General features: G+C 32.5%; 1 protein-coding gene and 1 pseudogene across 1 annotated transcript; one reads left to right on the forward strand and one right to left on the reverse strand.

The window, feature by feature from the left end:
- Positions 1–2033: 2033 nt before the first annotated feature.
- Positions 2034–13889, reverse strand: part of LOC113372709 — a 13320-nt pseudogene continuing 1464 nt past the window's right edge.
- On the forward strand, positions 5657–8740 carry LOC113372534 (DCN1-like protein 3). The gene is made up of 2 exons (XM_026612876.1): positions 5657–6109; positions 7785–8740. Exons 1-2 carry the CDS (start codon positions 6004–6006, stop codon positions 8657–8659), a joined length of 981 nt encoding a protein of 326 aa, XP_026468661.1. The 5' UTR covers positions 5657–6003; the 3' UTR covers positions 8660–8740.

Consider the following 13889-nt stretch of genomic DNA (forward strand, 5'->3'; position numbering starts at 1 on the left):
TTTTGGGTTAAAATTTTCCGTCCCTGGTTATCCCGTCTCATACCCATTTTAAATAAAATAACAATTTTTTTATATAATTATAATTAGCAGAGAAGTGCAAAAATTTTCGTCCTAAAAATCCTGAACCAATTTTGAAAGTCTATAAAAATGACAAAAACGTCCTTGGTCTTTTTGAACATACTGAAATATTCTATGTTCTTGAAAATACTCTGTGTATGTGATATTTTAATTATTTTTTTATCATATGGTACGAATGAAGCGAGTCAAACATCATCTTTCTCCTGGCCCTGGCCCGTCGTTGGCCCTCATTTTAATCCGCAATAAGTATGTGTTAATACGTAATATAATGTTTTTGCGGTTTTGCGCCCTTGTTCGCCCGCATTCGATAATGCCGGATGATGCACTTTTGTTTTGTTTATGAAAACATTATTAAGGGAGAACAAATCACTTTTCGCAGACAAGTGAAAGAGGAGAGAGATGTGGGATTAAGGATTAAATCACGATGTTTTACCACATTTTCACATGGGACAAGGGGTGAAATTTAATATTTTGATGGAATTAACGGGCGGAGGCTGCTGTGACGTCAGTCTGTTCAAAAGTCGAAATTATAATGAAAAATATAAAGAAAATCACAATTGGTAACGGAAAATCATTTTATGATATTTAAGTTTATAAAAAAAATAATAATTCAAAATTGCCTGTGGTTTGAACTGGTTTAGAGTAACTTTCTTGTGTTTATTATGAAATTCTGCAGCATTCATAACATCTTTACTCATTTTTTTCCTTACTATATTATTCTATATAATATGAATGTATTGGCAACGTTTTTGCCAAAAATCTTGAATTGAATGTAAAAATTCGCAAATTGCTTATTTAATAATTAAAATAATTAAAATTTGCAAAACAAACACGAAGTGTGTTTTGTCCGTTTTAAAGTTTTTGTTCTAAAAGGATTTTCCGACAAGACACATTTTCTGGCTTGTCGGATTTTCTGTCGAGCCGGATTTTCTGGCGAGTTGGATTTTTTTAAAAAATTTTGTCCTTAATATGAATGTTTTCGAATTTCCTTGTTCCCAAGGTTGAAATGCTTCCAAATGGATGAAATAATAATAAAGATAATATTAAATCTAAAACTTGCAAAGATTTTTTTTATTAATTTGGAAGCATTTGAGCCCCTGGGAGCATGAAAATTCGAATACATCCATATTAAGGACCACCCTAATACATATATATATATATATATATATATATATATATATATATATATTCTGGTAAAATTTTGCATTTATATCACGGTGCCATCTAATAGAACAAAACCGAAGTGCACATCTACGATTTCAACCCTTACATTTTAGTACAATCATTTTTAATATTATGAAGTCTGCATTCTTTATAAATTAAAAAATTTTGTTTATTCACTAAATATCAATTACTATTAATTTATTATTTCATATTACTATCAATAATAATCATTTACCTTGAGTATCAGTGAACCCCAAATAAGGGTTCAAATACTATTATCCTTATCTCATAACAACAATCAATTTTCCTTAGAAGATTTCCAATTTTCTTATTTTTTCTCGCATATCAGTTTACTAAATATCAATTTATTTTCAATTTTCTGCAACCCAAGTTCCATGATACGATACGTCGATACGACCCTATTATTCATCCAAATAAGGGTGGAAAGGTCACTTTGTACGAGAACCTTGTTATACCCAAACGACGGTGAAATGAATAAAGGTATTGGAAAAAATTGATATGAGAAAGTTTAAAGATAAGAACTAAGATAGAAAGAAAATACTAAAGATAAAAACTGGATTGCTGCTTTTGCACTTATTCCGAAACGTCTGAACCTGCCTTTGCGAATTTTTGAAACAATTTATTTGCGATTACTATAACTTACCCTAAGGGTAGTTAATAATAATATTATTTATACCTCTTTAATATTTATTATATATTTGCCTTTAACATCTTATCATCTAAAAACATAGAACTCTTTAATTAACAATCAATAATTATAACAATATCATTTATATCACTTTCATATCCGAGTTCAAAATATCAGCAGGATCTTCTTCTTGTACATCGTCCTGACTGATAAATTTAGCTGATAGTTTAGCTATTTTAGCTGCTGCTTTAAATCTGGCAGCTGCTTTCAACTTTTCCAACTTTTTCTTCCACTGAGGGAAAAAGATACAGTATTTATATTAAGGAAAAAATGGTTATTATTATATTAATGTTATTTTGTCTATTATTTATCACTATTATTAACCTGTTCGTCTCTGCTAGGTAATGATGCCAAGTATTCTGTAACATGGGGTTGATTTGGATCAGCAATGGCCAATACACTAAGACAACCATCAGAAGTGCCAAGGACCACAGCTCGGCCATCCTCGGTGGAAGCTATAGCACTCAATTCAGCCTGGACCCTGTAGGTTGCTATCAGGTTAGTGTCTTCGGTCCTGGGGTAATAATAATATGTAAAGAATATTAATCCAGTTAAGGTAGAAATCATTTTTATGAAACTCTTACCTGAAGACTCTTAAAGTTTTTTTACCACTGTGATAATAAAGAACGTAGTCTTCGGTTTTGTTAAACATACAGATTATCGTGAATACGCCTTCGGCCACTTTTGGAATGTAAGTCTTTACAGTTTGGCCCTTGCGCAACTCTATTAACTCCAAGCCGCCCCTATAACAGAAATATAACTCCTACAATAAATGTAAGAAAAACATAACTTTTATTTTTGATTTTGGATGTTTCAGAGTGGTATCAAACACTAGACATAATTTGCCATTTTATAAATACACCGGTTGATCTTCATTCCATTACCTTGCAGGATAATACAATCCATGTTTTCCATCCTTGGTGCAACTTCCTCCCCATTTCGGGACTGTCCTTAAAATCCTTTTGTTCCTGATGTCAACTATGACTCCTTTATCAGATCCCAAAACTCCTGCCAAATGTGCTTTGTGTGGCATTCCAACTATCCTGGTAATTTCCTAATAAATAAAAAAAATTATAGGTTTAACCATTTTTCCTAGACTTTTTTCCTTTACCTTTATTCCGCAGTTTCTAACACCAATCTTCTGCACAGGTCCTGTACCATCTTTTGCGCTAAAAACAGCCAAACAGTCCTTGTTATTTTTATCGCTCATCACAGCCAATATGTGCTGATTATCCGAAGTCATCTGTAGTGGCCTAAATGGCACACCAGTTACAGAACGACTTTGGAATTGGAACGAATATAAAACTGTGCCATCTAAAATAACAAAGAAACAATTGTAATAATAATTTCTGATTTAGCTTGATATTAGGTTGTCAAATATCTCCCTTCCGCTTTTTTGCTATTGGTTTATAATACAAAAAGGCGGAAGGGAGATATTTGACAACCTTATATGTTGGAGGATTTTTTACCTGGTACGCTTCGCATGACAGCTTGTGCTGGAACTCTGGTAACATCACATCCAGGCGCATTTCCTGGTCTACTGACTGCCAAGGCACAAATGTTCTGACCGCTAGGATCCAGATGTAGAGACACCTGCCTGATGTCAGGTTGACGCGCTTTGTGGGTCACTCTTTCGGTGACCCTGTCCCAAATTATGAAGTTTCCTGATTCGGCGGATACAACATATCTGGGAAAATTGTGATAGTTGAGAAAATAAAGCTTTAGCAAATTTTGTGGTTCCGGGGCTTACTTTCCGTTGGGTGTTATCTCAGCATGAGTAACTATGGCTCCTAGAGGACTGTCCGCCAATTTTGATAGAAGTCTTCCTGTCTTCAAGTCCCAAACTCCAATACAAGCACGGGTGACGGTGACAGCAATTCCTGCTTCTTGAGATAAACTGCAAATATAGAGTCTACATTTTACGAATAGTACTTTATTTGCTCTTAACTTCTTGAGAGAAAATTTAGTTTTAACCAAAAAATCACAGATTTGTTCAAGTCATTTTGAAACGTTTGACATCAATTTGACAATATGTGTCTATTTACCTTATAGAGTCGATTTGTAGTTCATGTCTGTCTATAACGTGGACTTGTTCAAATATATTATTAATATTCCAAACTTTAACAGTTCTATCAATTGAAGACGTGATGACACTGTTCCAATTACCAATGGTTAGAGATTCCAGTTGCATGATGCGTCCAAAATGGGCATCCAAGGATTTCACCAGGTTTCCATCAGGAAGACTCCAAACGTACAGATTTTTCCTGAAACAAATTAATATAATTGCAGAGTTGTTGAAAAAATGACTGGTTATTTTTTATGCTCACCTGACTCCTGCAACTGCATAATCCTTATGAGCACTTAGCATAATGCTGTTGGATTGCAGCATTTTCATAGTGATATTTCTAACACCATGTGGTAATTTGAGCTGAATTGCATTTTCGCTAATTTTTGAATAAGTACTTCCGATGGCCGAATTCTCTTCCACACAAGAACCATCGGATTTTTCAGATCCCAAATCCCAGACTACAAAACCATTATTTGTAGAAGCTACAAGAAAAGTAATAATTATTGGTTCCAGTGGAAATGATTCTGTTTTCACTTCCAATACTGACCTAATAATATGGTATCATTTTTATCAAACTTCAACTGCAGCATCATTTCAGTCACATCGTTGTCAGTTCTTGGTAAATCTTCAACTTTTGTCCAAACTTGTGAGTCTTCACTAAGTTGATAATGACTGACTTGATAGCAATTGTTCATTGTGCAACAGTAGATGCTTTTTCTATCGGTGGTCATCACCATTGCACTACAAAAATTTGTTAGTAGTAATAAATATATTGTAGCAAATTGTAGTAGGTTTAAACAACCTGTGATAGTACAGTTTTTCGGCGGAGCCATTGGGATTGAAGGATTCTAAATACATTCTGTCATCATCTATATCTCCTGACCAGAAAAATATCCTATATTGCTGCAAAGTATCAAACTCCATCACTGGAATAGGGGAATAGATAAATATTTATCCATGTAAGTTGTTGTTAGCTAGATATATATTATTTTTTATGTGTGTTTGAATCCTGGTAATGGTCAATCCGCCATTTTGTGTAAGTCTCTATTTTTAGCAGCTTCAATTTAAAAATATCAATTAACTAGGCCAGAAAAATATGCTATATTGTTTATTCTAACACTGATATAGGGAAAGTTATAAATATTTATCAATAACAGTTAAAAAATATAATTTTTTGTGTATTTTTTAATCCTGGTAACTGTCAAACCGCCATTTTATGTAATTCTTATAGTCTCTATTTTCGACATTTTAAATTAAAAAATATCAATTAAAGTTGTTAATTATATTAAAATAATGAGAGTTTAAGTGAAATTAGCAGATTCTGAATATTATTTTAGTAAAAAATTAGCGCTTATTTATTTAAGAGTGCTTTTAACGTATTTTTGTAAACATCTGTGAAGTGGGGTGAGTTCATTATCAAGTGTTAAAAGTATTTGATATATTTTGTTTGAGTGTATGAGAATTAATTAAATGGTAGTGTAATTGATCTGTAAGTATTATTTTTATTAACTAATAATATATAAATATGAATTAATTTGAAATGATTTTGGTTTTAGATACATATTTCGCATGTAGTGGGTTGGTACTGCCGTATTGTAGAGACGCATTCGCTCTATTTCGTAACGTGTTCGTCGTCTCTATGTTTGTGAGAAAAGACTGCGAGCAAGACGTCAAAACGATGTTTTAGCAAATATAAACAAAGGACTTCTAAATAAAGCTAATAAGCCTTTATTTAGCACTCTTTATTGCACAATAAAGAACAACAAAAGAAATGAAACCACCAAAACATAATTAAACTATGTTCTCTCCACCGAAAACGTCATATGATTCACAAGACAGAAGCTGGCCTTCTTTTTAACAATTGTGGAGTGTCGTGCCAAATATTATACATAATTATTATTTATCTAGGATCTAGATTATTTCATTCTTGATGTTTCGTTAAGAAATATCATTATTTTAATGAAATCAACAAGTTTTGGGTCAAATGGGCAATTGTTTGACATGTCTCAAAGTGCCCTCAGTTCAATTAGAACAAACACAAGAAGCTTCGTTGCCTTTTGAACATGGAATACTCGAGAAAAAATCTGAAGGTAAAATTCATATTTTTTATATTAACCGAAATGCAATAGCTACTTAGTAATATACTGAAGTAATAAATAGGTTCACAGTCGTGCCTTATTATTAAATATATAAGAAATATCAATATAAAGCTCTAGTTATTCGACTTTAATAGATTTAGTTTCAGGGTTCAACAACTTTATTTCTCGTATTACAGTAAGGATTTCTGTGCTCACGTAAGGTTTAATTTATACCAAAAAGGCTGTGAGTTTTACAGATTATTATTAACCTATACTTAAAACTTATAACTTTCAATATCAATCATTGATTAGACTCCTAGTATGATTCATTTTGGTATTCTGAAATTATACTTTGTACAAAAGGTGTTCATGAATATTTTGTTGAATTATTTAATTCCACAATATATTTTAAATGCTTTTCTATTGTCATGGGTGATACATGTTGCTTCTTTACAAAAAATTATGAATATTTTTATACAAATTCTGATGTGTGCACTTTGTTAAGCAATAAGCATCATAAACTTCACATATTTCTTTATAAAGTGAATAACACCAATAATAACAATATTAATTAATGTATTTACCAGAATTATTATGCATCATTATCATTCAAAATAATAATCTGTTAGACCCACAGCCTTTTTGCTGAATTACATCTTTACAAGAGCTTAGGAATTATTATTGCAATAATAGAAAAAAAGTTATTTAGCTCAGATATTAAATTTGTCTATCAAAGACATTAAATAACTAAAATTTCATAATTATATTTTTTATATATTTTATAGTAGGGCAAATTTGTTCAAAATTGAGAAAAATAATATATAAATTATATAAAAATAATAAAATATTGATTTCTTATTAATTAAGTTGATTACACAATTTGCATCAAGTTATTTCTATAAAATAAGTGAACCAATATTAGTTTTTTAAACAATCTAGTTGCTGTATATTTTTTATAAGTCAGTATTTACTTTTATTTTTTTGTTTTTATTTGAAATAGAATTATTTTTTTATTAAAATATAAATTCTTTAGTTTTTCAAAAATTATTTTATTTTTATGGAACACATAGAAGATATTGGTAATGTATATATGTACATACAATTATTCCCTCGTATGATTTTCTTTTTCGCCAGAAAACTCTATTTGCTAATTTATGTTTTTTTGACGTTTCACATCATTCTGATTTGTTTGCCAGTGAATTTGAAAATACTATTTATGGGCTAATGATCTTTTGTTCAAGTTTTTACAAAAAAGGCTGTACGGATTTAAAAACTTTTAAAGTCATTCCATGAAATTCAATAAGGACTTGCTTTGATTATTCTTGCAAGACGATCAGCCAAGGCTTTTTTTTACAATAAGCATAAAAGTGTAACATTTTCCTATAAAATCAGTTGGGAGAAGTGTTAGGTAAAGATCACTTTTAGGTAAATATTTGCACAGTCATGAAGTTCAATGTCTAAACAAACATTCTGAAATATTAGAGGCCTATGAAAAGTGGTTGGATAATAAAAAATGTATTTATGAATATTTTAGCAACAGCATGAACCTTTTTTTTGTAATTAGCAATTCAAATTTTTGTGTAAATAGCTAAGTATCAGTTGTTACTGTTGAAGTGGATTATTTGGAACTTGAATGCAACTTGCCTAAAGGCAAAATGCCACTAATTGAATAATCCATCTCTTCCAGAAATGTCAGGATTGCTTGAAACCACAGCCCTGCCCGAAGGCAGACAAGTAACTCTCCACGAGCTCAGCAATGGTAACACATTCGAGAGCAGGTATCAGCAAAACACAGAAATCTCAGGAGGTTTGAAAACTAATTTCTATCAAAAAATTCCATCCTTGTCACTGACTAAATCTAGTGCAGCCGGTTACAACATGGGCTTGGATCAATCAAAGACCACGTCGGATGCTAAGATAATGCAACTGTTTAATTTTTATAAAGATCCTAACGAAGACGCCATTTTAGCTGAAGGCATTGAAAAGTTTTGTAACGACTTACAAATTGCACCAGATGATTTTAGGATTTTAGTGCTTGCATGGAAATTAGATGCCGAACAGATGTGCAAGTTTACCAGACAAGAGTTTACCCAAGGTTTAAAATCAATGAACGCCGATAGCATAAAATCTATTCAACATAAACTGCCTGAACTTGTTCAAGAGGTTGAAAGGAATCCTGAATATTTCAAAAGCTTGTACAGGTTCACTTTTAGATTTGGGTTGGATGTGGCCAACGGGCAACGTATTTTACCTTCAGACATGGCTGTTTTGTTATGGAAACTAGTGTTTACAATCTGCGAACCGCCAATTTTGCAAAAGTGGCTCGAATACTTAGAAAAGCATCCAAATGTTCGGGGTATACCCAAAGACACTTGGTACATGTTCTTAAACTTCTCAGAGACTGTTGGCAGTGATTTAAGTGGATACGATGACACCGAAGCCTGGCCAAGTTTATTTGATGATTTTGTAGAGTACGAGAACGATCAAACTAATCAGAATATTTCCAAAATTGAAGTCAAAAAACATGGAGACGAGGATGACCATATGGATTGCGGGGAATGATTAAAGCTTAAATTTTTTATTTGTGAGCATAATTATTTTCTGTACGTATTGTGGGAATACAAGTCTGTACTTATCAATTTTTAGCCATTATTAATATTGTTTTTAAAGTGTTGTGATTCATTATTCACAAGTAATTTTTTTAATAATAATTTGACTTGCTTGGAATTGTATTTATTAATTTGTTTATATACGAATGAATGTATATATCTTAACGTTCTTAAATAATACTTCTGATCTTTTTGTGATAATTAAAATTTATATATATATATATATATATATATATATATATATATATATATATATATATATATATACATATATATATATATATATATATATATAATATATAATATATATAAATGGCTAATGGTTTTATTTTTCTGTGCTAAAAGCCTTGTTTTCGTTCAAAAACGTTATTTATTTTTCATTTATAATTATTTCTATGTTTCGGAGGTATACACTCTCCTTCAAGAACTATTAAAAACAAACATTTTTTTTTATATGTTCATACTTTTTTTAAATTATCTTTAATTAAGAAGAGTTTACTTTTTACCTTCAAAATGTTAAATCAAAATTGTTTCAATACATTAAATTAAGTTATTTTTGTTGAAATAATTATAAATGACAAATTAAAACAGAAACATTTTGAAAAGAGACTTTTAGTTCAGAAAAATAATATCATATATTGATATATACATATATATGTATATATAAATATATATATATATATATATATATATATATAATGCATATATAAGCTAATAACTGAGTATAAATGATAGAATATAAATGTGTGTGTGTATGAGAGTGTGTATATATGCATGGTTATGTATATATACTTCTATATGTTCAAATAAAATATATTTGTACCAAAACATGTATATATATGGAAAAAATATAATAAAAAAATCCTAATAAACCGGTTTATGATTTTTCCAAACTTCAGGTGTTTTTATATTGCAGCCAACAGAATCTCATTGGATTAGCAAGTTAGTATTTTTTACTCACTCAATATTTGCCATTCTTCTCCTTGTTCTTCTTCACCAACAGACTCTTCTTTTTTAGGTATTACAGTTTTCGTGTCTTCAAGTTCACCTCTGGTGGAATATCGAACCCATGTTCTGGAACCATGAATTATCAGGTGCTGATTCAACAAACACAATCCTGTGACAGACTCGTCTTCTTGTAAGGGATTCGGTATTGTTATGAATTCACTTGAGAGCATGTTCAGGAGCACTGTCTGAGGTAATAAATATATATTTATATACAGATACATATGTATATCAAGTATTTTATCTTCTACCTCATTATTGTTGGTGTATGCTGCTGCCCATTTGTTATCAGGGCTTAGCACCAGTTGCTGCATTATTCCTTCGACTCCTGGTGTTACATCACGTGTCATGTCACTTGTGGCAAGATCCCAAGTCACAAATCGAGTGGATATGGAGACTATGTAACGAAAATCGGACGTGACACGAAATGCAAACACTGCAAACTGATGACCTTCCAAGGAGTACTAAAGAAAGAATCATAGATATTTTATCATGCTGGTAAAATCATAGATCTACTAATGAATTGATTACTGTTACCTTAAGGGTCCGCCAGGAGTGTGCAAGCAATGATATAGAGGTATCAAAGCGCAATGTCGTGGTCCACAAGAGTCACAAGCACTTAACAACATCCTATAATCGACAGTAATATTAGACATAAAAGGAATCATTGTTTATGAACGTACTTACTTCACATTGGGATTTCCACCAATTTCTGGTAAAAGTCTACCGACTAGTTGTGGAGCCAACATATCAGGATATGCAGCCAAAACTGCACCACCCAAACGTAAGGCGTCAGCAACCAACATTAATTCTCTAGAAATTGTTTAAAATAGAAAATAAATTGCTTGGTTTTGGTTATATATTCATTTACCTTTTAGAGTCTTTGTCGTCTGTGTTTACTGAAGCATCTTCAAAATCTGAGAGAACTGCTTGCAGAGGACAACTTGACAGTTTTGCATGAAGCCAATCGTAGTTGAACAAAACATTTGAATACAAATCCTTGAATCTGCGTGCTCTCACCAAATGGTAAGGCAATTCACCAAACTATAAAATATAAACAAAAGATTTTGTGCACAAATCAAATATTTGTGACTGTATCTTGTTTATTACCTTTCTTAAGTTATACCGGGTGACCTTTCCTTCCTTGGACAGAAACACCAAAGGTTGCACAGGCACTTTTCGATCAGCAACACCTTCTTTATCAGTTAAATTGAACCTGAGTAATATTGTATATGTTAACAAAAGTTGTCTGAATAATCTTGTGATATAATTTTAACCTGTGTCTTTGTATTTCTGTGAATTTGAAAGGTTTAGGCACACCGCCTCCCCAAATGCCCAAATAGTAATCAGCTATAGATGAATGGAAATATAAAGCCATGTTCATGTTTTTGAAGTAACGTTCTTTAGCAGTGTCTCTGAATTGTCTGTGATACCTGAAAAAAATTATACCATACATCATGGTATGAATTATTTCCAAGAATGTAGTTTTCTCACCAGTTCATGACATTGACTCCATCAGCTTCTCGTTCACTAAGATAATTAGGCAAATCATTCCTAATTCTTGTCCATAGCAAAGGTGGAATTCTCCTGACTGGTGGCAAATGGTACTGGTACACATCATCCAATACCCTATCATCCAGAGATATCAAATCTTCCAGCTCGCTTTCTGATAAACCACTTTTGGAAGCCGTTATATGCCAAATGCAGCGTGGAACACCAATATCTTTCCATGCTGTAATATAACACATGTGTTTTACCATTGTTTTATCATGTTGTTTTGATTTTAACCCACTTGTTTTTCTATTCGTTCAAAGAGCATCATGATGGAGTCCATGACATTGTTGGCCAAGTGTGTCTCTGTCGGCTTGGTGTAACTTCTCTTCTCCAACGACAAATCTCGGCGAAGACCAGTTTAACGAAAATTGGCAGAGAACATTGTCCAATTGCGTTGGACACTAGGCGCCATTGGTAGTTGTTTAAATCTCTGCAGGCTGTTCTCATCCACATTCTGAAAAAAATAATACTTAGTTGATCTGGATCGGAAAATGTACCAATTTGATTAATAGTATTTATACCTTATTACTTCCATGGCCAAATCTTCTCCCAAAGCCTTGACTTCAATGAAGTTCTGTTCATCATCAATCATTCGTCTTAATATGTGATAATCTCTTGATACGTTCATGTTGTTTTCTTCGGCAACTGTTGACACCCATCAACTGCACAAAGCAATTAATTAAAAACAATTATAATAAATAAACTAATCTTTTATAGGTTTACCTACCTTGCAATGTGGTGGCAATCTGTAGGCAACCAGGACACTCTGTTATCCTGCACGCCTGTCAATTGATCCACAGAATCCAGGAAAAATATCAACGGTTGCTCATGACTAGCATAGTAAGTAAATGCTTGAAATGGGCTGTCAACGGTACCAGGTCGTCTGGTATGTTGTCAAAGGGCAACATGTAGTTGTAGGATATCTAAAAAAATATAATAGAAAGAATATTTTGTGATATGTACTTTTATTATATAACATTATTATTACCTGTTGGCAGATGGATATCAACGTTGGTGTCAAGGCGCTGGAATCTGGTGTAGTTCCTAAAAATCTAACAATGCTTACTGGTTTAACATCTGCAAACCAAACCGTGTTAGCCATGGCTGCACTTTTGGCCAACAGGGACGTTTTGCCACAACCTCCAGCTCCGTACAAGACCAAAGGTTTATCTGCATCAGGATCTAACATGTAAGTCTCCACTCTTTGGAGATCATCTGCTCTTCCATAAAACACCTGGAAACATATAAGTCATTATTTTTTATATTTTTAGATGGTGTTTTCCAGTCCACCTTGACAGAGTTGTTGCAAGCGTGCAGATGTTGCAGTATCTCAGTAACAATTTGCCCTTGAGCACTGCTGTCTTCTTTCCTCATGGCACGGTCCACAAGTTTCAAGATATTTTTATAGAAATGGCAAATGAAACTTTGTAAATAGCATCGTGGGTTTCTGTGTCAAGGCCTTCTCTTCCAATCCATTCTACAGTATACCTGGAATAAAAGAAGATAAGTGAAGGTGAGTTTTTAGTAAATAACTATTACTCTTGTTGTCGTACTTTTGGATGTTTGTGCTTTCAATTTTATCTGGTAACCTCTCGTCTCTTAAATTGGCAAGTAGTTTGCATGCTTCTGTGTCCAGACTTCTGTTCAAAATGTCGATAAAAAGACCAGCCTTCTTCAAATTCTGGAGATTTATGTTGTTAATGTACCGGACATAAGCCAAGCAATGGTTTTTGGTGTTCTTTACATTCAGGATACCATTTATCACTTCACGTTCAGTAACTTGAAAGGAAAAAGACATAAATGACTATTTTGTCATATTTTAAGTTTTCAAATCAATTACCGGACATAAAATAATTGTGCATTGTGTCTTTATCAATTTTTCCAGCATTGTACAAGGTGCTTGCTGCTTTTCTGAATAACTTCTGCATTTTGTTCAAAGTGTCCCACCATATTGCCTGATCTTCAGCTTGTAGTTTAGGAACTCTCTGAAAAAAAAAATCAGTCATTTGGTCAGGAACTATTCTGGTGCTCATAATTTGTTAACAAATCTTTAATCTCTTACCTTATTATTGAAATTGATCAGAATACTTGAAATCGGTTGCAAAACACTGACTGGAGGAACTGCGTTGCCATCTTTTCTATACCAAGTATCCAACAATTGGACATCCACACCCGAATTTGCTAAAAAATATATAAAAACCATTATCACATTCTATATTTTAATCAAACTACTCTTTTACCAAGTTCATCTCGAAGCATTTGTAGTTCTGAACTCAGCACATAGGTAGGAATAGGTCTGTACCCATATTTTGTCCCAGAAAGACCACAAAATTGGGCCCCATTGATAATCTCTGACAGTTTCTCGATTCTTTCATACACAATTCGGTTGTCATGTGATCGTCTGTGGCTTCATCTCTTACGCCCCATCTCATGTCGACCACCTGGGAGAAAATAATAAATTAATGGATAAGATATAGGAAATATGTTGACGATAGTAGGTTTTTTTTTAGACTACCCTTAGGAAGTCATTAGAATCATTTCTAGTCAATAACTGAAGTAGTTCATTGAATAGTACAAATAATTTTGAATAATTAAGTATCTGGACCAGAATTTCAATAGTTTCA

The sequence above is a fragment of the Ctenocephalides felis genome, unplaced genomic scaffold (genome assembly GCF_003426905.1).
Source record: "Ctenocephalides felis isolate EL2017-DRISC unplaced genomic scaffold, ASM342690v1 CF-g0.4_SCAFFOLD_01604, whole genome shotgun sequence".
Lineage (NCBI taxonomy): Eukaryota > Metazoa > Arthropoda > Insecta > Siphonaptera > Pulicidae > Ctenocephalides > Ctenocephalides felis.

Bases quoted from the DNA above. Each gene is read 5' to 3' on its own strand.
- LOC113372534 (XM_026612876.1), top strand. From the start codon at position 6,004: ATGGGCAATTGTTTGACATGTCTCAAAGTGCCCTCAGTTCAATTAGAA. The intron at 6,110-7,784 runs GTAAAATTCATA...CATCTCTTCCAG, and splicing joins ACTCGAGAAAAAATCTGAAG to AAATGTCAGGATTGCTTGAA.